The 26,739-nt window shown below is 36.4% G+C and overlaps 1 protein-coding gene across 11 annotated transcripts; it reads right to left on the reverse strand.

Annotated features, from left to right (window-relative positions):
• Positions 1-1,195: 1,195 nt before the first annotated feature.
• On the reverse strand, positions 1,196-26,160 carry LOC114323169 (uncharacterized). 11 transcript variants are annotated; one of them, XR_014329983.1, is made up of 10 exons: positions 25,696-26,160; positions 25,555-25,614; positions 24,515-24,627; positions 21,932-22,000; positions 19,756-19,807; positions 18,919-19,582; positions 17,506-17,727; positions 17,378-17,434; positions 1,827-1,882; positions 1,196-1,556 (listed from the first exon to the last, which is right to left on the reverse strand). XR_014329983.1 is itself a non-coding variant. In XM_028270666.2 (7 exons), exons 1-7 carry the CDS (start codon positions 26,071-26,073, stop codon positions 1,407-1,409), a joined length of 753 nt encoding a protein of 250 aa, XP_028126467.2. In that variant the 5' UTR covers positions 26,074-26,160; the 3' UTR covers positions 1,196-1,406. The 11 variants fall into 11 exon arrangements, 3 of the variants coding, with proteins under 3 accessions (XP_028126467.2, XP_028126464.2, XP_028126463.2); XR_014329989.1 differs by lacking the exon at positions 18,919-19,582 and having other exon boundaries at positions 17,506-17,628; positions 21,932-22,029; XR_003651034.2 differs by having other exon boundaries at positions 17,506-19,471; positions 21,932-22,029.
• Between the last annotated feature and the right edge of the window lie 579 nt (positions 26,161-26,739).

The following is a 26,739-nucleotide window of genomic DNA, read 5'->3' on the forward strand; positions in this document are numbered from 1 at the left end:
TCTCCAAACTATCTCTTCAATAAAAAACCTACCTACCTTACACAGTTCTAATATTTTTTTTAAATGTCATATGCAACTGCTTATCTCTAAAAGGATTATATCATGCAAGAAAATATCACACCATTTTAATTATTTTTTCTAAGGTTGTTAAAGGTTAGTCAATATTAATTTTTTTCTCTCTACTTATTACAATTTTATTTTTCAACAATACTATTTCTTCATTCTTTCACACCACATCACTTTCAATCTCTTTTTTTTTTTTTTTGGCTTGAAGATCTATACTATATATATAAGCGAATGTAGTGGGTGAGCAACTCCAACCACAATCTCTATTTTTCATTAGTTAAAATATAAAAAAAGTACTCTTTATTTTATCTAATTGCTTTAACTATTGTGTTTTCCAACCACACTTTTTATTTTAGTTAATCATTTAAACTAACTTAATTAATTTTTAAAATAAAAAAATACTAATTGTTGATATTTTACTAATATAAATTTACAATAATAATAAATTTGCCCATACAAACATACAAAACCTGAAGAATGAGGAGAAAAAAAATACAAGATATAAAACAAGTTATTCCATAATTCATCAAACAGAATTGAAAGAACATATAAAATTGCTACATACACACACATATATATATAATATATATAAAATCCCAAATCCAATACATAAATATATAAAAATCTAAAATATATACATACATAATTGTTTGAAGAGCCTCTAGAGCTCTTCAATTGTAGCCACCAAAAAAATAAGATGGTAAAGTAGCTAACCTAATAGCTAGCTCATTGGAGCTCAAAATTAGACTTACAATTAAACCCACTTTTCTCTCTACTTTTAAACCCACAAAGCAAACCCACCCACATTAAACTCACTTTTCAATTGTAGCCACCATATAAAGCAAACTCCCTTTCTCTCTCAAAAAGAAAAAAAAAGAAGCTACAAACCTATACTAAATTCTAGTCAAATAGTAATTTGTAAAGGAAGAAAATGTTCTATTCCCACCACAAACAAACAAAAAAAGAAAGAGAAAAAAAAGAGAGGCATAAATGGATATGTAGCACACACACCTCCAATCAATCCATTTAAGCAAAATGAGAAAGAAGGTAGGTAGTATGGGTAAAACGATATATATATATGGAGCATCTTAAACTAATAAATGCTTAAATTAGGAATGATGAATGGAGGTACTGCCAAAAAATTCTTCTAATAAATGCCAGTGGTAGGAAATAGGTAGGATACTTAGATCAAAGATGCTGCATAATAAATTGACAAATTTAATGGCTTCAATTAATAACAATTCAAATAACATGGTTCATTCAAACCAAAAGCTTATTAGAGCAACCTTCCTGCACTGCCAATGAAGTCTGCATACATGCGCCACTGTTTTGGGTCATCATCAAAAAGATTGCCAAATCGCCCACCTGAAAAAGATAGCCATGGTTACTGGAAACATTCGCCATACCCGTTTCTTTCCCTTAGCTTAATTGACAATTGCTAGACCAATGAATAAGCGCCCAACAGCACCAATGCCATCCTTTTATACCATCTGCATACAACGTGAAATAACCAATGCTTGAATCCAATTTCAGACTACTTTTGAAGATTAACAGAGTGGCTCCCTTTCCTTCTAAATATACATCATATGTGCATGTGACAATTGGAACAAGGAAGATAACTCATCAAGATCTTTTCTTCATATAATTTTAGGGTCAAACCACATGCTTTCTCTTCAATTTCTTTATATAAAGAATAAATTGCAAGGGAACATTCAAAGGGAACACAGAAGAAACTATACAGCCAAGAAAATTTAAAATACCTGATGGCAGCAGCAGAAGCAGCAGTAGTTCCAGAGAAAGAGCGCACACCAACAACCTACAGTGTTAGTGCATTATACTTCTTAGTTCAAGATATACCAGGAGTACAACTCATCTATACAAGTTAACAGCAGGAAAATAAAAAAACCATTAGAGGGAGTGGATTACCTTTTTGGAAATTGACTTTTTTTCCTGATTTTTTACTATACATCCTAGAATTCGTTTGGAAATGGACTTCTTTTTTTTTTTCTGATTTTTTACAGAAAGATGTGCAAAAAAATTAGAGCGAGTGGACTACCTTTTTGGCTAATTTAGCATGTTCCCAAACATAGCCTTAATGTTCTAGTTTAGTTGCTTGAGAAAAGAAAAAAAAGTGATGCTTAAAAATTTTAGATAAGCTTCACAATTGTGATCCAATAGAACAGAAGGACTCCACTGAAGTAAAGCTAATAAAAAATTAAATTCATAGATTTTTTTTTTTTTATACTTCATTTTTAGCATCCAACATAGGGAAAATGAAAAGAAAATCACACAAAATTGAAAATTTTGTAAAATTAACCAGTGGATTGATGTTAATGGTATCTTGCGATTAGCTTGCTGAAGCTGCGGCAGATGCTGAGGCAAGAGAGCATCGTTGAAGCCATTTGAATCAGACAAGACGATGAAACAATAAGATCAATTTGAAACTGTTAAAATCCACTTACTCTCCACCTACTTCACCCACTTAAACCTACTCCACTAAACCTAACCCACTACTTCACCCACTCTCCACCTACTTCACCCACTTAAACCTACTCCACTAAGCCTAACCCACTACACCACTACCACCTCACCTACTCCACTAAACCTAACCCACTACACCACTACCACCTCCACTTCACCTACTCCTTACCTACTACACACTCACCCTCTTCTATATATAGGAATCATAAATCATTGTAATAGATATCAATATAAATCAATAATAATACATACAATTTATTCTCTCTCTTTCTCTATACATTATTTCTTACATGGTATCAGAGCTGGTTTAAAACCTAGTATTTTCGCTTCCCCGGCGGGCGGCAACCTCACCTTAGCCGCCCGCCGGACCTCAACCTATTCCGCTGATAAAATCAACAAAGATTTGTGCAACTGTAGTCATGTGTGAGGCTGATGGAGAAGAATTCTTCACCTCATATGACGAGACAGTCTGGAACTGGAAACACTGCAACATTCTGCTCTGGAATTCTGCAGCAGTTAGATTATAGCTTGGTTGAGTGCCAAGCTTTGGTTCTTCCACCCACTCTTGAACTTGCCCAGCAAAGTGTGAAGGTTCATGCTTGTGTTGGAGGGACTAGTGTGCGCGAAGATCAGCGCATTCTCTCCAGTGGGGTTCATGTTGTTGTTGGTACTCCTGGTCGTGTGTTTGACATGTTGCGGAGACAATCACTTCGCCCTGTTTACATCAAAATGTTTGTTTTGGATGAAGCTGATGAAATGCTGTCACGAGGTTTTTAAAAATCAGATCTATGATATTTTCCAGTTGCTGCCACCCAAAATCCAGGTTGGGGTGTTCTCAGTTGCTGCCACCCAAAATCCAGGTTGGGGTGTTCTCTGCCACAATGCCACCAGAGGCTCTTGAAATCACCAGGAAATTCATGAATAAGCCTGGAAAGAGAAAAAGCTCATGCTAGGATTTGCGAAGTGATTCGCTGCAGGAATTTTGGCTTTGGATGAAACCCTTACCATACTCCACTCATTCTCTCCAACTGTTCTAACTTTTTTTTTTATTATTATTATTATTATATCAAATAATCAATGCACTCATGTTCCCCACTAACAGTGTCCACTTTTGACCCAAACCATTTTCAATCCATCATTTCTCCTTCACCTTTTGCACCCCACTCACCGACTCTCTCTCCACTTTATCACATGGGTTTGTCCCTCTCTCTCCTCCATTTGATTTCAAAAATCACTTATTTTTATTTATTTTTTCCAAGTCACTTTTCCTCTTTTTTAAATACCCCACTTTATTTTGAAACAATCGCACTGATGTTTTTCATATAATCCATCTATAAATATTTTTTATCTATTTTCTTTCTCCCTTGTTTTCTTTCATTTTATTTTTATTTTTTCAACAAAACACTCCCCAAAAAAAAAAAAAAAAAAAAAAAAAAAAAAAAAAAAAAAAAAAAACATCTTACAAACTTGTCATTTCTTCATGCCGGGGATCAACCCCGATCAGCATTTTACACCATAAAAATAAATAAATAAATAAATAAATAAAAATAAAAAAAAAACACAAAACAAAACAAAACACAACCAACACAAATCGGAACAGTGGGATTTTTCTTCTCGCCTATTCCGCCGGTCTTTTCTTCTTGCCACCGTCTTGGGCGGCCCTTGCCGGTGTTGCCTCCGTGTTTCCCACTCCACTGGGCATGATCACTACTCCCTGCTCCTCCACTGCAGCAAATGGCGGCCCTCCAAATCGGAACATAAAACTGGCCTTCCGCTTCAGCTCCTTGTTTTCCGCCTTTAGCACACTTATCTCTGCTCGCGCATCCTTATACATGCGTTGGAGCAGAGCCAGTTGGGCGTTTAACTGCTGCACCTCATTTGTCCTACTCTGCAGCCGGTTCGACAAATTTGTAACCGCAGTCATGGTTTCCACACATGACTTCAAGGTATACTGATTAGCCTCCACATCCGACTGCACTGCCATTCTTTGCTCCACCGACCGCATCGGAAAGTTCAACGGAGCAAAACCCGTGTTTGGTTGAGGTTCACGGGCCTCCGCACCAGTTATCTCTCTTGTTGACTCGTTGAGGTCGGGAAAGAGAGTGAGTAGACCACGGGATGAAGAGGCCATATTCTGGGTAGCTGAACGGGAAGAAGAGGCCATGTTTTTTGGGTTGCTGAGTGTTTCAGCGAAATAGCAATTTCAGACTGATAATGTTCGGAAGGGGAGTGTTTCAAGATTTGCAGCTCTTAGAGGCAATCTCTCAGAAAAACGAATATCTCTCTCAGAAAATGAAGAGTTTTTCAGAAGTTTTTTCCCAAGTTTTTTTGTCTTCGCTTCTGCCTCAAGCACAGCCTCCGCATTGGTTTATATTGACACTGACGACGCGGCCGACACGCCACTCTGTCGCTCACGTGCCTCGCCGCGTCTCCGGCTCACCTTTTGATGGCTCGACGCTTTCTGTCGGGCACGACTTTTGATGAAGTGGGCGCGCCTTTTGAGGGCGCAACTTTTGATGGCACGTCTTTTTATGGATTGGGCACGCCTTTTGATGGCACGCCTTTTGAAAGATTGGGCACACCTTTTGAGGGTGCGACTTTTTAGGGGTCCGACAAGACTCTGTAAACTGTCCCGACATTGATTCCAGTTAGCTCCTTCATGGGTCCGACAAGACTCTGTAAACTGTCTCGACATTGATTCCGGTTAGCTCCTTTATGGGTCCGACAAGACTCTGTAAACTGTCCCGACATTGATTCCGGTTAGCTCCTTTATGGGTCCGACAAGACTCTGTAAACTGTCCCGACATTTGATTCCGGTTAGTTTCTACAACTACAAGGGTCCAGCAAGACTCTGTAAACTGTCACAACAACTGTCACAACATTGTCTGCTACAACGGTCCGACATGACCCCATAAACTGTCTTCTACATTGGTCTGACACAATCATCCAGTGTCTTCTACACCGTTATGACACCACCATACAGTGTCCTCTACATGGTTATGACACCCCCGTACAGTGTCCTCTACAACGTTATGACACCACCATCCAGTGTCTTCACCAATGGTCTGACACGACCATACAGTGTCTCTTCTCCTCTTTTATTTTTATGTATTTTCTTGTTTTGTTACTCTCTCCAAACTCAAGTTGGTTAGTTCCTATCCCCCTTGAGTTTGCGGGGGGCTGTTAAAATCCACTTACTCTCCACCTACTTCACCCACTTAAACCTACTCCACTAAACCTAACCCACTACTTCACCCACTCTCCACCTACTTCACCCACTTAAACCTACTCCACTAAGCCTAACCCACTACACCACTACCACCTCACCTACTCCACTAAACCTAACCCACTACACCACTACCACCTCCACTTCACCTACTCCTTACCTACTACACACTCACCCTCTTCTATATATAGGAATCATAAATCATTGTAATAGATATCAATATAAATCAATAATAATACATACAATTTATTCTCTCTCTTTCTCTATACATTATTTCTTACAGAAACACTTAAAATTAGTAAAAAAATCAAGTAGTGATCTTCGAGAGAATTAGAACTTTGATGAGTCTAAATTCGAATCGGTAATCGATGTAAAAAAACAAGAGTAAGAACACAAAAACAAACCACAAAAAAGTAATGAAGTCGTATTCAGATCTAGAAACAAAACAACCAAAAACAGAAAACCAACCCTGCCTTTCAAATAAAATTGATAATTCGAACAAAAATGAGAACTAATCACTGTTTTCTTCGTAGATCTATAGATACACATACATATGAGGCAGAGAGAGTGAGAGATGGACCACATCTACAAAAAAAAATTGAAAGAAATGATAGATCTGTTGTGAACGAAGCTTCAAATCTCAAATCAACAATAAAAATAAAAATAAAAATAAAAAATATGAAGAAGATGAAGAATCAAACCCATAGACTTCATGATTTGTGTGTGTGTGTGAAAAATGATAGAGGGTCATCTAGGTGATAAGATGGCTTTATCCTCAATTTGAATTTCGAATTTCAAATTAAATGATAACGCCATTTGAATTTTGAATGATAGCACCATCTGAATTTGGGCATAATCATATTTGATTAATTGTCTTGCTCTTTTGGATTTCATCATGTGTGGTGTCTTTGTTGTAGGCTCTACAAGTGTCATCTTTTGTAAGCTTCACGTGTCATTTGAATATCTTAAATAACATCACTGAGATATGACGTCGTTTTATTTATGCACTCCAACAGACCAAGTTGATCATTTTAGGAAGTGATTACCTACAACAAACCTATCATAGGCTCTATGTGTGTCATTAACTGACTGACTGGTATAAATATAATATGAATCTACATAACACATAAAAATATATAAAATAAATAAAATAAAATTCGCCGTGTCCCTCGCTGTGTCTGTGTCCCCATTTTTTGAAAATTGCCGTGTCCGTATCCGTGTCCGTGTCCGTGCTTCATAGATCGAGACACTTGTTGCACTGTCTTTCTCAACACTCAATTAAATTCTATTTGAATATGATTGACCATATGATCATATTAACACACTACTAGGATCGGAGAGCCTGTTCCTTGAGTCCCAGATTGGCTCTGGAATCGATGCACACAAACCAAGATGATCGGTTGTGCTGAAAACATACACACGACCATGTTGGCCTCCCTGCTGGTAATCCTGATGGACAAGTGCCCCTCCCAGGAAAGTTTGCTGAACAGTTTGCTCTGAGACAACAAGAACAACTCTATGACTTTGGGCCAATATTACCTAGCCCGATGGCCCATAGCCCTGATGGCTCTGGCCAAACTAAAACGGAGGTGCTTGAGAGCTAGATGCTGCTGGTGTGCCCTGCCTCCCTGGGCACTGGTGTTTCATGTGACCATGCTAGTCACAATCGAAGCAAGTCACTGGTCCGTTGCCCGAACCACTCGAAGCAATCACTATCTGTGGTGGCTGGGGGCAGTCACTCTCTTGCAATGCCCTGGGCGACTGCACTGAAAACAATGGAAACAAGGGGTTGGACCCCTAGATGTACTGGCTGAGTGGGCTCCCGATTCTTTTTTCCACCAGAATGTGGAAATGAGAGTCTCTGAAAATCTACCCAGCTCTGCCCTTAGGCCCATCAACTGAATAGCCCTCTCTAACTTGAGAGCATCATTACGAGCAGCTTGAAAAGTGGTCAAAGTAGCGGTGGCCAAACCCACCTATAAATTTCCCCAGAGACCCCAGAGAAACATGTGGATGCGGTCCGTGACAGTCAGAATCAACTGCGGAGCGAAGCGGCTCAAAGCTGAAAAGAGAGCCTAATAATCCCCGACACACATGATGCCTTGACACAGCTATAAGAACTCCTCTCGCTACTAATCTCTAATGACCAACAGAGAGAACTGCTCATCAAATAGCTAGCCAAAATTAGCCTAAGTAATGGTAGCTACTGGACGATTCCAAGTCACTGACTCCCACCACAAGAGTGCAGCACCCGAAAGCCTGAATGATGCAAGACGTACCTAGTCTGCCCCATCTGTGATCATTAATGCATCTAGAATACAGTTGATGTCTATAAACCAAGACTCTGCAACTAGTGGGTTAGTCCCCCTGCCATAGAGCAGTGGTGCAACCCTTAAGAAAGATCTGAGCTGCTCGGCATGTGCCTGCTCGATGGCTCGGTGATTGACATGAACAAGTGCTGGCGGTGGTGGCACATGTACTGGTGCAAGAGGTGGAGGTGGTGGCACGTGTTGGTGGTGGTACTATATGGCAGCGTGGGCTACCTCATGAACAAGCTAGCGAAGGGTAGCCATATCGACTAATACAGGTCCCTCCTGAGGTGGTGCCAGGTTAGCCCCAGCAGCCATTCGCACACTAACCTCCTCCTAGGGAGCTACCCTATGAGATACTCGGGGTGGTAGTCTTGCTGCAGATGTAGCAGGATCCTGTGGTCAACCTCGGCCTCTACCTCGAATGGGGGTTGCTTGTGCCGGCATTCTACAAAAGTTTAAAAAGGTTCAAATTAGTTACAGGTCCAACCTAAGGTATTCGAGTAATTATAGTTCATCTAAACATATCAAGTTTCAAAGTTCCCAACATTTAGTCTAATCACGAAAGCAAGTAAGCAAATAAGCATGTGAACATAATCAGGTGAACACTTAACATAAGCATATTATCTTATAAGCATGGCAATCAACAATTTCAAAAGAAATTTTAACCTATAGGCAATTTCTACACTTTGAAAAATCCAACCAATATACACATTCTAGCATGGATAAAAAAACAAGCAAAAATACCCTAGTGTTAACTACATGCAAACCCGACCCAAACAGTGGACTCGGCCACTTCCCACGGCCTTGGGTGTTTGAACCCGGTTAAGCTCTAATACCATGTCGTCTTGTCCTGATTTTCAAAGATCAATTAGGCAAAAACTAATTAATCTAAGCATTAGATTTTAAAGTAAAAACTCTCTTTATCACTTTGTTCATTCTCAAAATCACTTTCCCTAGCCAAGTCTCACTCAATTCCGAAAATTAGGGTTGTCACGTAAAACGTGCCCAATGGCATTAGATTGTATGAGGTTGGAAAGCATGTCCATTTTTCCTTCATAGAGCCTAACTTAAGGTGGCAAACAAAGTGTTCTTGATAAAATTTTACTTGCATTGAAAAGCATGCCGTTATAATAGTTTTTTAAATAATTCACCGTTTTAAGTTCAAAAACTCAAGTGTTCTCTCACATACTGAACACACATCCTCACTTGGCACGCAAACCAACAAAATGAAGTACATCATGCAATGATGGAAATAAATGCTTAAGTTACAAACTCACAATTAATTAATACAATAATCCGACAAAAGATGTGAAGGCACGCAAGCCCAAATTAACCTAGGATCTATACTTAACCAAAAAAACCACATCCATCAATACCTACACAATGCAAGGGAGGTGAGTATAGACACTCACCCAAAAATAATCTCATTTCTTACTAAGTAAACATGTCAAGTGTTGTGACAAGTAAAGTTATACAATGAAATGCCAAATTTTCAAATTAATGTACTTAATCTTATTAAGTCCATCTTATTTAATTAACTAACACTAAGGCAATTAAATAAAAGAAATACTCCAAAATCAATAACTGCCAACTGAGTATCAATAACCAGCCAAGAGGGCCCGATCTCTCCAACACATACCGTGTCCAAGCCGTAAATAAGTACATAATAGGTCCTACCCTAATCACACCATAGGCTCCCTCCGAGCTGCGTGTTAGAAAGAAACTTCATCCTCAACCACCGGAGGCTACTACTCCTCTAAACTGCGCAATGTCTAGGTTTCTAACTTAGAGATAGTTGGATCCACTACCTCTCAAGCATACTGGACCACAATATTAGCTATAAGCTTATAACCCGGGCCAAGCCCATAAAATCAAGGGTGGTTAATTACTTAGAAGTCTTATTTGTAAGGTTGGTACTCCATTAAGTCTTACTTGATTACTTTTTTATCAATAATGTCCCATGTTCAAGATATTTATGTATATATGATTGTTTTACCCTTTACTAAAAGGCATAAGGAATTGAAAGGCGTCAATTCAACAAGTGCTAATAAAAAATTATTAGGTGCTCCAAGTGTACTACATGACAATATTATCCCCCAATCACCAAGCATTATAATTCAAGCCCAACACAAAATTGTGGGCCCCACTCTCACCACCAATCACAAAAGCCCTAAACTATACTTTTCCATGATTTTAAGATAAATATGACAATATTGCATTCAAATTTCACGAAATCGCATAATAAGAACACTTTTATAGATTTCAAGACAAAAATCCAACTCTAACTTAAAGTGTCTGAAGAAGGCATGAATCAACTAAATAACTCATAGTCTAGAACAAATACACACTAATCATGCTTCCATGGAAAAAATCATGCCATAAATTTTGAAATAAAACCCTAGCATGCTTTCCAAGCAAGAGATGAGAAAACCCCTACCTCTTTGAAGCTTTAACAACTAAGGGCTCGTTTGGGAATTTGACTATTTTAGTTGGCTTTATTACTTTTTGGCTATTTTAAAAAAGTTTCATAGTTGATTTGATGGTTATGAGAGAAAAAATGAAATGATTACAGTTTGAATGTGACATTTTGTCTTATTGACTATTTCAATCTTCTTCTTTTTTTAAATCTTTATTAGCTATTTTAGCCCAAACTTCTCATCCCAAACACCCCCTAAACAATGGAGGAAAGAGGTTGAAAGTGTGAGATGTTTCAAGAGCAAGCCTTGTCCTTCAACTTTGATCTTCATACACAATAAAAACCACTTCCAAGTCTTCTAATCACTCCTTAAAGTAAGATTCTAAGCCTAAAAACACAACAACACTCACTTGCTTTGACAAACAAGGATCAAGCCAAGGGTTTTGTGTGCCAAATCTAGAAAGAGGAGAGAAATTTAGAGAGAGAAGAGATAGACGGAGAGAGTCAAATTTTTGTGGATAAAGTGGCTAAAATGAGGGCTCCCCCTCTAACTCAACCCCCAACAACCCTAAACTACCCCTAGGTTAACCCTTACCAAAGTTGTAACTAATGACTAAGATTGAATCTTGAAAACCCCTCAAATCCTCACCCTAGATTCAAAAATCAGATTTTTGTTCATAAATATCATGTATGTATAAAGCTTGGTCAAGCCCATGTGACCCCCCTTTCCCCAATTGTGAAAGGTGTAAGAATGTGTAAGGAAGAAGGTTTTGTTCACCCTTAAAGAGGGAAGACACATGCTAAGCTTAGGGAAAAGAGAGGGCTGGTTTTATTATTGAATAGAAGGATTTTCTGTGTAATTCTGTATAGTACTTATAGTCTCCCTTGTTCCCATTTACTGAACAACTCAATTTCTGGGTAAACTACACAGTTTATATAGCTTTATGTACTGCAATCTCACGAAAATCACAGGTCAACAAAAATAAATAAAATACACATAAATAACACAAAATTAATAATTATCAGTCCTAAAGAATCCATCTTTTGAATCTCAAGTCAGTTTGGGCCCGGATGCACACAAATTGAGATAATTGTTGCACTGCCTTTCTCAACACGCAATTAAATTCTATTGAACAGGATTGACCATATGATCATATTAACACAGTACTAGGCTCGGAGAGTCTGTCCCTCAAGTTCCGGGTTGGCTCTAGAATCGATGCATGCAAACCAAGATGATCAGTTGCACCGAAAATTAACCGACAAAGGTCTAAATTGAAATGAATAAAGAAACTCGTGATCTTAATAAAACTTAATTAAGACTCAATTATATTAAATAAAAGTTTAAATTTTTCCCAATCGTTACATTCATTCTATAACAAGTTATTGTGTTTCTTTTTGTTTTATTTTATTTTTATTGGCAAGTTATTGTGTTACTTAATAAAATGTAATTTATAAGTAACTGTATCATTAAGAAACAGTTGAACAAATGTAAATTTAACATAGAATATATTTGAATGCAAATATACTCTAGATACTGTTCCATTTTAGAGATATTGTATTAGGCAAACTAGTGAGCCATCTCACATTCGTTGATAGGCACATTAGATGCCCTTTTGATTATCCCAAAGGGTCGGGCATTTTGAGTGAAGACTGCTTACCTCAGGCCACGCTCACCACTATCATCATTCCTTGAGATACATTGAGGGAAAAAGTTACACTCCATGAAAATTAAGCCTTTGTTATTGAACCTTCTAAACGAGCTTTACTTGCAACAAACCCTTTTAGAACTCTAGGTAGCCTACAAATAATGAACATGACAATAATATTACACTAAAATTTCGACTAAAATCTTATTATTCCTCTGTCCCATTTTGTTTGTCCATTTGGGGATTCTAAATTTTAAGGGGACACGCAATAATTGCATTGGAATTCAAAGGTATTGTTTCCAACAACTACTCCTTTATTTCTCATTTTCCAATACACTTTGGGGAAAATTTGATTTGATGAATAATAGCACAAGATTGGGATTATTAATCCATGGGACTCACATTCCAGTGTTTGGTTTCAATTTTGTTATTCAGATTAATAAACATGGACAAGAGGGAATTATTTATTCCACTAATCTAGTTGGATAATCAATCCTACACTAATTTCATCGATTGCCCCCTAATCAAACAAGGCCTTATGACTTGTTGTAAGGGATAATTTTGGAAAAATACACATTTTATGCTTTGCCTTTTCAAAGTGGACAAACAAATGGGACATAGAGTACGATTTTACTATAAGAGTACAAACTAATTACTTTTCAATTTGGTACATCCATCGATATTGCACTAGACCTACAAGCATAGCCTCACGAAACAAATGAATAGCCAAGTGGACCACGACATCAACAAAAGTTTGAGGAAAAATTATTTGAAGTTTGTAAAGTAGAAGTACAATTTAATTCTCTAGTTCTTTAAATTTGTCACCTTCAATGCCTTCGAGCACAATTGTTGAAAGTGATTTCCTAACTCAAACAATGTGGTACCAATTTCCTTGTTAATACCCATGTGTCCCAATTGAAAGAAGTCGTAGAAGGGCATATGACAATCACGACTTTTTGAGACCTGAAAATTTACCACCCTGAGTGCTCACGCAAGTAGAGATGATTGTTGCCTAGCTATCAAGATACTTGATTGATTTCAAGAATCATAAACTCCTTGTCATTGCAGTGAACAATGTGTACAATGTCAGAGGCATCTCAAAGGACCCATTTGCAAGCCTCTTTAGGTGCAACTCCTGCTGCATTCTCATATTTTCCAAATCCATGCATACTTTTTTTGTTTCCTTGCTCTTCCCATCTATACTTAATAACGTTCCAGTGAAATTGTCACATATTCTTCTCTCTGTGCATGAGATTTAGGTTGTGTCAAAGCTTGAGTATCTTCTAGTAAAGCAGCTCAAATATAATGCTTTTATTTGTCCAATTCAAAATTGGATTTTCAACCCTTTGTCTTTTCTTGTTGTTTGGAGGTTTTTCAAACAACTTGCATGTCCCTAAATCAATTTGCTCTAATATTTGTTTGCCCAATAACTCCAAAGGTCTTCACCTGATTTGTATATTAAACAAGAAGTTCCTTCTCCATCTGTATTCTCAGGTAAGTAGCAACAAACACCTATGTCCCCCTATCCTATTCATTAACTTTTGAGATGATGCATCTTTGTGACAAGTGAGACAACCCAAATAATATTTTCTAGTCCACCTGAACAAGATACCATATGCAATGAAGTAATTGATGGTTTACATGACTACAACATGCAATCTAAAAATTTGTTCATTTGAGGCATCATAAGTTTGGATGCCATCTTCCTTAACTCCTTCAATTCATCAATTAATAGCCATAAGTAAACATCAAAATGTCTTCCAAGTGTCGATCGTTCAGGAATAAACGACATCATGCAAAAGCAAAAGGATCTTTCATACACTTCCATAGTGGAAGATTATAGGGCATTATGTAGGCCACATACTATTCAATGTGCTCATATTTCCAAAAAGATTAAAACCATCGATGGCCAGTTGTAGCCTTGCATTCGGCAAATCCTCAACGAACACAAGATGCTATCTATTAAAGTCCTTTTCATGCCTCAATATTCCATCATCCACACTTCTTTGTGCCATCTCATATGTGTAACTGTTTTCTTCAACATTTACAATTTTTTCAACCTAGGTGTCAATTGGTTTATGAGTTATCTTGTTACCCTTACCATCATCCAACTTGTATCCTTAAATCCAAGGCAATTCTCCATATTCACATTCTTCTTTCAAAGGAGTGCACAATCATGCTTGTAGGCATGAATGAGCATATATCCCAAAAACCCAAATCATGTCAGAATTTTTAGCCTTATAAAGGATCCATAGATTGAGATGCAAGGCATAGCATGGTTTGGTTTGGTGTGGTTTGGTCATAAACCGTCCATAGAACAACCTAATCACACTCTAGTAGAATGTCCTTGAATACCTTCATAACTATATCAAATGGGTTGTAGCTCCATTTGTTGTACAGCTTAATATAAGGTATCTTAATAACTAACAACAACCCAGTGAACCTTGTGCATTCAGGTACACTTCACATTAAGCATATTTGAACAACTTATCAAAGTTCAACGCATCATCCCTCTCCAAGCTCTAAGGTAATTCATCAGATCATTCATCAATATCATCATCCATAAGAAGACCCTTGTATACCTCTTCCAACATAGTAGGCAATTCGTCCTTGTCCTCACGAACTTCCCCTGCAATTCCATCGCAAATATATTCACCATTGTTGTGGTCAGCATCGTTCGGTACAAGAGGCTAAGACATAGGAACAAGTTCCCCATGGTGCACCTAAGCCCTGTAAGAAGGTGAGATTCCTCTTCGGATCAAGTGAATCCTGACAACCTGATTCCTATGCTTTTTTGTCATTCAAGCAGTTGATACACGAATACCAAATCCCATCCTCAAGGCCTATATTTGCATTGCAAATTCAATAAATGGCTTCAGCCGTTCTTGATATTCCATACTTCTTATTCTATTTATTCTATTTTAATCATCATCTAGCTCTTATCCAATTGTCACATACAAAACAAAAGGTCGCACGACTCAATGCAAAATGTGTAGTAAATTCTCCAACTCCTTATTTTCGTAGGTGGTCCTATCCCATTCGAGAATACATAATCTATGTCATAAGAAGCAATCCATACCACTTTGTCCATATCTAACAGAAATCTGGCAGCATGTCCTATTAGTTCTCCTAGTCTGTGTTACATGGACTCACCAGTTCTGGGGGAAGTACCTGTGTCAACACAACACGACACGGGTGCAGGTGCAAGATCTGTCGGACATGGATCTGTTATCTTGGACACATCTAAGTTCAGGAAGAACTCCATACAAAAGAATTTTTAGCTAACGAGTGTGAAACTTGTTCCATACCTCTGAAAATTCGCCAGAGAAGAGAAGGAGGTGTGTCGCAGGTGTAGCTCTCTGTGTCATCAACAAGCAACTCTCTCTCTCTCTCTTTCACAATTCACAATATGGATTTTTATATTTAATATTTGTATATATACATTTAATACAACACAAATATGCACAACTTTTTATGATTAATATGCAGTGTATCATGTGGATAAAGCAATCTGCAGTGTATGTTATGTGACATAGACTAGGTACAACTTTTTATGTTATAGAAGTATATTAGTATTATATAATCAAATAGAGACAGCTGAGTTTTTTTTTAGTTGAGAATGTCATCAGGTGTAACATCATCTTATTTGCACTTGGAATTGTAATTTGATGATATGACACCACTTTCTTTGCCACTTAACTTTCAATTTGCAAGCAACATCAGCAACATATATTGAGGTATAGTTTCACCTGCAAAAGCTTCAAATGAACATCAAGTTACAAAAAGCAATTAATTCCTTTAATCATTATTTTTTTTTAGTAGTAATTCATTTCCAACCCGTCCCTTCTAATTCAACAATATATAGAATATTTAATTTTAATGTATATATTAATATGCCGTGTCCCCGTATCCATATTAAATTTTTGAATACTTTTTAGCCAAGTCCCCATATCCTATAATTGAGAGAACATGCGACTCCGACTTCTGGACACGTACCCAAATCCGACTCTCTTACCGAGTCCATGTAACATAGCTCCTAGTACAAAACATAGATTGAGTATATTGCTACATCCAACTTAGTATGCACCTAGAGAACAAGGAGTTGAGACAATAAATCTCCATGAGATGAAACACATTTAAGTGGTAAAGCTACAATATAGATTTGTGCATTCCAAACTGGACAATCCAAGGAGAGTTTCATCTACAATGAAGATTCTCAAAGGGGTCGAAGGGTATATATGTATATGTATGCATGAACAATACTTCCTAATTTGACCACCGGGGATGGATTTCACATCACAATTGTGTGAAAGCCATGTAGGAGGTCCTCATAATTGCTAGGAACAACAGGACAATGCATTCGACTCCCATTGCAATTTGATATTCTTTGTTGCAACGATCAAATCTCAACTTGACTAGAATGAGAACCCACCACTCGTTTGAATTCATCTTCAAAGAAGAAGAGAATTTTGAACTAAGTTTGAGAATACATTTGAATGGTGTGGATCGAACAGTATCTCACCACTCCTGAGCATTTATGCCAACAGTAGGGATAATGTTTTTGCCTTTCAAATTTTCCAACTTAATTATAGTGAAAAGATGAATGAATAGTCACAATAATGCTAGGTATTGACATTTGCAGTAGATCATGAGCAATTTTGGGTTAATATGTTTCTTTTATGGCCCCAAGAGGCTATTGCTCAATAAATAGTGCTGTTTCTTGTAAGTACTTAACATACAAGTTAAATTTTGGATTGGTTTGGCAAAGTTTAGGCTGTTTTAATAGAGGTGATTGGGACGACATTGGGCTGTGCGCACAACAATTATGGTCAAAGGCTAGTGTATGAGCTATATGTGCCCATAGGGTGTAGTGGCCATGGTCAAATTTTCTTCTGAACCAAATCAACTAATTGTCATTAATGAAATCATGAGGGCCACACACAGATAATAACTATAAAAGAGACAATAATTAATTGTAGTTATTACATCATAGAAAGCAGGTATATGACATTTGTGTATAGGTTAAGTCGGTAAAGAAAAGATCAAGATTAGTAAGGGGAAAGACTATCACAATCAATACTGCAATTTACATTACAAACAACTCCAAAGATCAGCGCACTAACAAAATTACCCAGCAATTCACTCCAGATGTTAGGGTTTTAACACCAAAAATAAATGATAGCATTTCAGGTTTCAAAATGAGAGAGAGAGAGAGAGAGAGAGAGAGTACCTGATATTGCAACGACGATGGTGGCTGACAGTAGTGTGGTAGTGAAGGGGTGAGGACCTGAGATGAAAATAGGTTTTAAAAAGGAGAGATAGAAATCGAGAGTCAAATAGAAAATTTCACAAAATTACCTCATCAATGGCGGAGCAACAGGGGACGGTTGATATGGTGGAGTGAGTGACGGTGGACAATCGATATGGCAGTGGCACTGGACAGTGCTCTACTGGGTGTTGAATTGGTGGGGCTCATGTGTGCTGTAATCAATGGAGAGAGAGAGAGAGAGAGAGAGAGAGAGAGAGAGAGAGAGAGAGGCTCTGCATAGGTTAAGCCTTCTGTGACAAACACTTTGTTGCCTGAATTAATTTGGAAAGTTAACGACATCATTCTATAGGAACAACCTTCTGCAACAATTAAGCATTGGTTGCCAAAATGTTTTCAAAATGCACCAAAAATTTTCATAACTGTTAAAATAAAAATAGTCATTTGGCGGCAAATATTACTGGCAAGGTTTTAAAAAGCGGCCGCAACCATTACGTAACGGTTGTGGTAGTTACTGCCACCCGTTACGGCCGCTTTTGCAGTGTGATTGAGATTCACAAGTGTATCGGCCGTAGAGGCTGCTATAGCGGTCGTAACGGTGCCGTAACGGCCTATTCCGCACCGTTACGTAACGGTTCCGAATTGCTTCTTTAAAAAAAAAAAAAAAAAGTTGAAAATGGGGGAAAAGAGATAGAGAGAGAAGAGGGAAGATGGAGGTACAATAGATAGAGAGAGAATAGGGAAGATGAAGAACATGTTATTGATTTGTTCAAGTTGTAAGACCTATGCTATTCTATTCAGCTATTATCACTTAACCATTTTGTTTGTATGTGTCTATTTATATATTGTTTGAAAATAATAATAATAATAAGTGTGGTCATTATCTATTTGGCTTGATTAATATATATATATATATATATTTAGAATTTTATTTATTCTCTACTTTTGTCATTGTTTATCTTATATATAATAGTTAGTGATTATTTTTTTGTAAAATATAAAGTCATTAATTATTAAAATAAAATGTAAAAAACTCAATTTATAGTGATTTAAAAATATGAAATATATTGGATCAAACTTAAAAATTTATAAAAATTGATCAATATTTATTTTAAAACTCAATAAATATGATCATGGAAAAAAAATATGCGTAACGGTAAGTTTTTTTCAAATTGTGCGAAAAATAAAAAAATTCACGGTTCCAGTTACCGCAACCGTTATACTACGGCCTTTACACCCTGCAACCGCAACCGAGTCACTGCCACCGATACGGCGACCGCAACCGCTTTTCAGAACCTTGATTACTGGTCATTGTTCGTAGGGTGTCACTTTGAGACAAACTATTAGGTGCCATAAGTTACTGTTTCATCGAGGACACAATTCCCTCATTATGGAAGCAGAACTTGGGGTGCTTAGCACCAAGCCTTTGCTGACTAAAGCTTTAATTTAGTTGCCACGTATTGGACTTTCTGCGACAAGATGTATTTCAGTTGCCAAAAGCTGACCTTTTCAGTCATGGAATTTTCTCATAGTCACCAATAATGGTCACTGAAAGTGCTTTTCTTATAATGTTATATGCTAGCTGCCAATCCCCCGCTTCACTCCTACCCCGCTTTGTGCAATTAAGATGTGAAGTAGACTCGTTTTGGAGGCTTGGAAGAAAGGCCATTTTGACGTAACAAGGATGTGAAAAGCATCAAACACTTGAACAAGAGGAATGTAGCAAAACTGGGCATTAACAAACTATACAAAGATTGATGTTACAATAAAGTCAATAAAAATATATATAGTACTCAAAAAAGCCAACTTTAGGTACATAGAATTTGAATTCATCCTTTGAATCCTGTCATGTTAGCCAACAGAAGGGCCAATATTGATAGAGGACCCTGCATCTAACCACTAGCATTTGAAAATGAATGGTTAACCATCAAACTCATCTATTAGAAAATCCACATCTGTAGGAGGACCGATACGAAGTTTTTCCTGGAGTTCCAACTGTTTGGGTAGAACAAGTTCAATTTCATGGCCGGACAAGGAAAAATATCTCTCCAGCACCATCTGTAACCAGAAAAATGCGAGAAAAGAAAAGCAAAGCTGTTGTACTTCGACATTGATACTATGCATCACTTTACTTTTCATACTTGCACTTCACAAGATCAATAAGCAGCGCTATGGATAGAACTTATAACAAGCATAAATAATTAGGACTGCATTTAGAATTATCCTTTTTAAAGGATTAAGGATGATATGTTAGAAGCCAAAAATAAAAGCTAAAAACAACAAAAATAAAAATACAAACATAAATATGTACATATACATATATATGATAACATAACACATACCATGGCAGCGTAGGCATCAATTCTCCCTTGGCGAGCAGACTTGCTGATGCCCCTATAAAAATTTTGAGGGTCTATCAGAGGGTACACATTGCTTCACATATGTAGTTTCACAATCTTTTATATGTGTTCTATTATACTAAATACTAGACATCATAAATTAGCATATTTCATGTGTTGTATAATAAAGACTTGAATTAAAGCATAATGATTTTTCCGAATGACATTTTTTTTTAATCAGCAAAACGTAAATTTTCATTAAAAAGAAAAAAAGATCAAGTACAAGAGGAAGCGGGACAGAAGTCCATCAAGAAAAAACAATAAAAGAAAGGAAAATACCTATGAAGCACGGATACTTAAAAAAGGGTGACGTATCCGTATCGGATACTTATCAGATACCGATACTCCTCGGATACTCGAGGATACGTATCGGATACTTCTTAAAAGTATCAGATACTTCTTAATTAATTTTTTATTAATTTTGAAGTATCGGATACTCGAAGTTACATATTACTTATAATATTTTGTTTAGTTCTTTGATAAGAGGAATATAGTAAGAGTTAAAGTAATAGAATTTGTCAAATTGATGTATCCTTGTTGTCTCTCTCACTTCTCTCTCGCTTTCTCGCTCTCTCACGTTTCTTCTCTCTGCTCTCATTCTTTTTTTGGTGTTGGCATGTAAGGATGATGTTTAATTTGCATTTGCTTTTGCTTTTACTTTTAGTTTTGGATATTTTATGAATGTTTGAGCACTTTTAGGTTAATAGGAATCCCTCTTTTTATTTATTAATTTACTTTAAGTTTTATTTTCATGCATATTACATTATTAAAATTATAATTTTCTTTTTTTTACGAATGTATCCCCGCTGTACCTGTATCATACTTTTTCAAATTTTGACATATCGCCATATCCACATCCCCATATCACCATATCCGTATCCGTGCTTCCTAGGCTATCATTAATGACTTCAAAAAGTATATTTGCTGAAATTTTTACTTAAGAATGGTTTTTTTGCTTTAGCTAAGGTCTATGATATTCACTGATGAAGGGGAACAAGTTGAAGCTATTGACCTTGAAGACTCTTAGTTTTATAAGAATTTTTCTTCTTTATCAAGTTATCTTTTGCTTTAAGTTTTATTTTTATGCATACTAAAAATTGTTAAAATAATATTTTTTATGAACGTATCCCCGCCGTACCCGTATCCTAGTTTTTCAAATTTTGTCATATCGCCGTATCCGTATCGTATTGTATCCGTATCCCGTATCCGTATCCGTGCTTCCTAGGAAAATACATACTACAAATGGCTCTCCAACCCCCGAGAGAGAGAGAGAGAGACCCCTTTAAAAGGAGCTACTGGCACCCAAAAGAAACCAAAAAACATATTCTCCCACATACTTTCAATATCATCTTCTCTTCCCCCAAAAATTCTAGCATTCCTTTCAAGCCATAAGACCCATAGAACCACACATTTCCAAAGTGCTAGTGCCTTGTCATTTGATCCAAAACCTCTGAAGTCAATGCAAGTTCAGATTCAATTAAGCACAACAAACCCGAATGTAGATGCTTATTGTTAATTTTATGTGTTTAATGAAAGCCATTTCACTGATGCCACCATGCTCAATTTGATGGTCTACAAATAGCAGGAAAGGAAAACTTATATCCCGCACTAAATAACTCACAAAACTCAAATTATGAATTCTTTTCCATGTTTTCCTATAAAAGTAAATGACATAGTTTTATTAGCTCTTTTAATCAAAGCTAAATTCTCAGCTCTTCAAAACTAGAGAGAGAGAGAGAGATTACATATTTGAGTATCCACTATAAAAGTTGGAAACCAATTTACTCCATAGTTTTTAACATGGGATTTGGGAGTGTATCATGTTTTTTACATCATTTTTAACAAGTCTCATTCTTTTATGTGAGCATGGAGATGTACCTATCCAACCCAACAAATTGTGTGATGAAACTAAATGAGAAACAAATTGGAAAAATTCAACCACCAAATTCATAAAAAAAAGACCCCCTAATAATGAACCTTTCAGTACATGACAGCCTAGCAAAGTGAGGTTAATTCATTCACAAAAGGACAAAGATATGAAACATAACCCGCTGCTTTTGAAATCTACTCAAGGAGTGACAAATATCAAAATAATTAAGATGCATTAGAGAAAAATTACCTATCAATCATTAGATTCATTGCTTCAGTTGACGTCCCGTGTTCGTCCTGCAGATATACTCTCCAACCCCTTCATTTTTAGAACTGAGATCAGTAAAGCTGAAAGGCAATACATCCATGAACAGTACTGTGGTCAAGCATATGTCAAGTGGCATTAACATACATGATCCTTCAAAAGGCAATAATTGATGGAGTTTAAACACAAAATACTTCATCAACAATAACTGCATAGTGCATGAATTAATTGAAATCCGATACAAAGCTCGTCAGTCTTACTAGCATATTTAGCCACAAGAATACTTGCAGAAACAGTTTGACAAACATAGAGCTATGGGTAAGCTTACAATAAATAATCAAAGCAGTATTTGTTTAGTAAATTTGAAGATGTTTTTGCACACTTATAGAAAGGGTTCATAAGCAAAATGAAGTGCTCAAAATAAGAAATCCATTTTGAAGGTGGTTTTGCCGACATTACATGACTTATGGCAAAATATTAAATGCAATTACTCATTTGCATTGCAATAGTTTTATGGAAAGGATGCATATAAAATGTAGAGCCAAAAGCAAGGCAAGATTCGAAGACTATAGCTTACAAGCCAATGACAACATCTTCTTAGACCACTCCACAAATTCAATTGGAGGAAAACAACTTACAAGACAATGACTACATTTTCGTATCTCCCATGTATAGAATCGTCATCTCTACTTCAGACTCCTATAGTTGGGGAATGTATTCATATCCACTTTATAATTTATACTAACTAAAGGTTCAGTGTCCTAGGACTCACATGTCCAGAAAGGGCATCAACACCCCCTTCATAAAAGACAAGTCCTTCAAAGATACAAGATGACTAAAAAACACCAAAGTAATTAGAAATCACATTATGACACTAGATACAGTGTTTTGAAAAGCTCTAGGCGCATTGAGGTGCTAAGGTCACCTGGAGCTTAAGGGTGAGGCGCGAGGCGAGGCGCGCCTCACCGAAGCAAGGCGCAAGTTGTTGAAGATAACCAAAATATTAATATAGGCAAAATTTTTAACATCAAACAAATATTCTTAGAATTTCAAAAAAAAAAAAAAAAAAAAAAAAAAAAACGACATTGAATATTCCTAAAATCAAGAAAAAAATAACATTCAATCTTATTTTTCCCTATGCTATTTATCTTTTTTTATCAATTTATTAACGTGATTTCTTTTTTTTTTAGATAAGGAACTCACACCATACCTTAGTGGTTTTAATTTTAAATCGAGACCAAATTGCCTAATAGCTTCAATCATTGGCCCAAAACTATTGTAATTTATTACATTGAAAGGAATACCAAAACAATATATCCATCTTGCAATCCCAAAGCTCTTGTTTAATACCTAGAGCTTTTTTTGATATGAAAATTGGGGCTTAAAGCATGTCTGTACATTTTATATTAAAGGGGTTGCAATTCCATATGGTTTACACACACAAAAAATAAGGATGGAGCAAAAATTTAAATGAAGCACATGAGGCGTGCACCTCACGCCTAAGCCTAAGGAACACGCCTCAAGCGCCTCAAATGTGCCTTTTCTACCGCACCTCGCCTCAAGCTGTCTGAGGCACCTCAGGTGCGCCTTGCGCCTAAGCGCGCACTTAGGCGCGCCTTTAGAACACGGATTAGATATACTAACAACAAAAAGTTTATTTATTTATATTTTAATCAGAACATACTGTAGGTATAAGTGGTCCTACTACAATGTTACATTCACCAAATGCATTTGTGTTTGAGGTGCCCTACAAATACTGCAAGGGAATCATGTGAAAACTTATAAGTGGCTTCCTTATGAAATATGAACAGTTGTTATATGATTAAGAAGAATGATCGCAATGTTTTGAGTATATACTTTGCTAACAAGAAGCATGAATTGGCCTATGTCGAACCAAAACGCTTCATGACTGAAACTTCAAACCAACATGAACAGCTGGTGTCTATCCCAAGTAGCTAATTCCCAAGATATTAAAAGTTTGTAGACCATAGAGAAGATAAGTAGATTTAGCTTTCAAATTCTAGTCTTGATGAAACACCAAATTTCAAGGATGTTCATCTTAAGGTCTCCAATACAGCATATGCAAGTGATTACCTAATTTTAAATCTTTCAAATGTCACTTAAGGTTGTGTTTAGATCAAGGATTCAATGGGGAATTTGTGGATAATAAGGAAAAGGAAAGGGAAATAAAAATAATAATAATAAAATTAAAAAGCTTCAATTTCATTCATTTTTCTTTTTCCTCCCCAAATCCTTGATCCAAACACGCCCTAATGTCCTTCAAAACCCATAAATATATTGAATGATATTTTTTTCTCTATTTTGAGTTAAAAAACTAAATAAATCAAATCAATGAACTACACAAGAACATAATCAAGTCACCAACACAAATGGGTGTCCTCATTGAACATCAACATATGTAATAAATCAATCAGATTGAGGACAAGCTAAATATAGCTGAAAAAATATTAATATATCTATCTGTAAACCATCAATATAGCTCAAAAAATCAATATAAATAAAATTAACCACATACACAAAGCTTGAACCACGTTATAACAATCTCACCTCTCCGCAGCCCGGACAGCAAACCTACCAGCCACACTGCGAACTTTGTTGGATTGCTGCGTCTCCTTTCCGTCACAAGACTTAGGAAGCCCAATTATAAACTCATCAACCTCCTGGATTTCAATCAATCAATGTTATCAAATTAAAATCACATTCATGATAATAAATCACTCATACTTATTTAATAACAAAATTACCAATTCCACAACTACCATACATCTATACTATTATATAAAGCACACAACTCTTTGAAGCTTCAATTTTTTTATACCTACAATAATTTCCCTCCTTCAAACTTAGCAACCATCATGATTGCTGTAACTGTTTCACACGCAGAGTGTTATGTGTGTGCCCATAGTATACCTCTAGTACATTATGGCCATGTTTGTTTGGGCGGACTGGATTAGCATTCCCATGACTAATAGTCCTAGGGGTACAAATCCATTGGATTATGTATCCTATCTTAACTAATAGTCAAGTTTAAAATAATTAGTCCGTACTTTAATTGTTTAATCAAACATTGGATTAGTAATTTTATTGGACTATTAGTCCAATCCCAAGCTCATGTCCACCTAAACAAACATGACCTATATATACTAGCCTCATGGACACACACAATGTGCATGGGTAACCACCATAGAACAAAACGGGTAATTCTATTTGCACACGACGTCATGTCTCAATACACAATATTTGTACTATTGGGATATCAACTTCCCAACAAAAATCAAATGTTCCGATATCAAATTGTGAACAAAAATCAATTGTACGAATATCAACTATTAAATGAAATATGAGAACAATTCATTTTTGTGTAATGAGAATTTGGTATGCAAATAAAATTACAAAGGGAAAGCTTTAGAAACCTTTGAACATTACATTTTTTGCCCTTTGAAACCTTTGAAAAACAAGGAATAACTCTTTCAAAGATAATTTTTTTCATTTTTTTCACACTACTTGATCTTTGAGTTTACACAAACTGAGGTGTTCCTTAGGAAGTGTAGCCAGTACAGAATATTGAGAGAGGTAGAGAATTGTACCTGTCGTTCGGCAATTTCAATAAGTCGAAGCTCAAGCTTTTGCCCTCGTAGTTCAAGAACCTAGGGCACCAAAAACCCTGACAAGTTAGAGAGAGAAAGTGAATGCAGAGAGAGAGAGAGAGAGAGAGAGTTTAAGAATACCGTTAGGGGACGAATAGAGAAGCCCTTGCTAAGGGCAAGTCCGGTGCGAGACATGCCTAAATCTACCCCTAGACTGAACCCTCCTCTCCAGTTTGGGTCATGCTTCCGGCGGAGGGCATTGGGGGGAATCTCCTCTGCGGACAATGCCCTTATTGTAGGACACTTGCACATGGGAATCGTTGAAGGTAAGTGATGAGGATTAAGGGCACTAGTACCCTTTCGAAAGGCAGGTGTGTGAGTGAGGATAAGGGTACTCCCAAATGCAGTGCCATTCATGGTCCCTCTCGCTCGCAACAAGTGCAAACTGTGGAGCGTTTTGTAAACCTTGCAATTTAGGAATGAGATGGCAAGTCGGTTCGAGTTTGCGTGATCCGTCATCTGTTTTTGGATGGAAAAATTAGTGAAATTATTCCATATTTTTTGGGATCGTGGGTCTAGTGTAACTCATCTCAATTATATTAACTTATTAGATCATCTTTCTTATTAGATCATCTTTATCAAATTAATTATTTTTTTTAATTAAAATAGCAAATAAATTGTTAAATTTTTTTTTAATTAAAATAGCAAATAAATTGTTAAATTTTAATTTTATCAAATTAAGTTTGTTATTTTAGTTTTTGTGAGTTTAGCTTAACAAATGTAGCTAGTAGTTTAGACTAGTCAAACATTAATATATAATATATTACTTTTGATATTTTGAAATTAATTGTGTAGAGTTTATAAAAAAATATTTTTAAATTAAAATTAATAAAAAAATAATGTTTAAATAACATGGCAAAAGGAGGCTTTTCCCAAACTAGGCCTAGGTACTAATTTATTCTCCAAACTAAGCTTAGTTTGACCGAATTTTCCAAACTACGTTGAAACGTTTTTACAAAACACATTTTCAATATGTTTCTGGCTCAGGCAGGCAAAATAAACAAAATCATAAAAGCGTGATTAGAAAACACGACTTTAATTAAGAAAAAGCTGTTGCTATAGCGTTTTCAGACTTAAAACAGAAAGCGTGATTTGTAACCACGTTTTTAAAGAAATATTTACTTT

Source organism: Camellia sinensis, chromosome 5, assembly GCF_055761805.1.
Source record: "Camellia sinensis isolate YWXY chromosome 5, ASM5576180v1, whole genome shotgun sequence".
Taxonomy (NCBI): Eukaryota; Viridiplantae; Streptophyta; class Magnoliopsida; order Ericales; family Theaceae; genus Camellia; species Camellia sinensis.

What these genes read in the sequence shown, in the direction of transcription:
- LOC114323169 (XM_028270662.2), bottom strand. Translation starts at nt 26,073, where the DNA reads ATGACGGATCACGCAAACTCGAACCGACTTGCCATCTCATTCCTAAAT. An exon ending in TTGAAATTGCCGAACGACAG is followed by an intron (nt 24,628 to 25,554) that starts GTACAATTCTCT and finishes ATTGAAATCCAG; the next exon opens with GAGGTTGATGAGTTTATAAT. An exon ending in GCTGTCCGGGCTGCGGAGAG is followed by an intron (nt 22,001 to 24,514) that starts GTGAGATTGTTA and finishes CTAAAAATGAAG; the next exon opens with GGGTTGGAGAGTATATCTGC.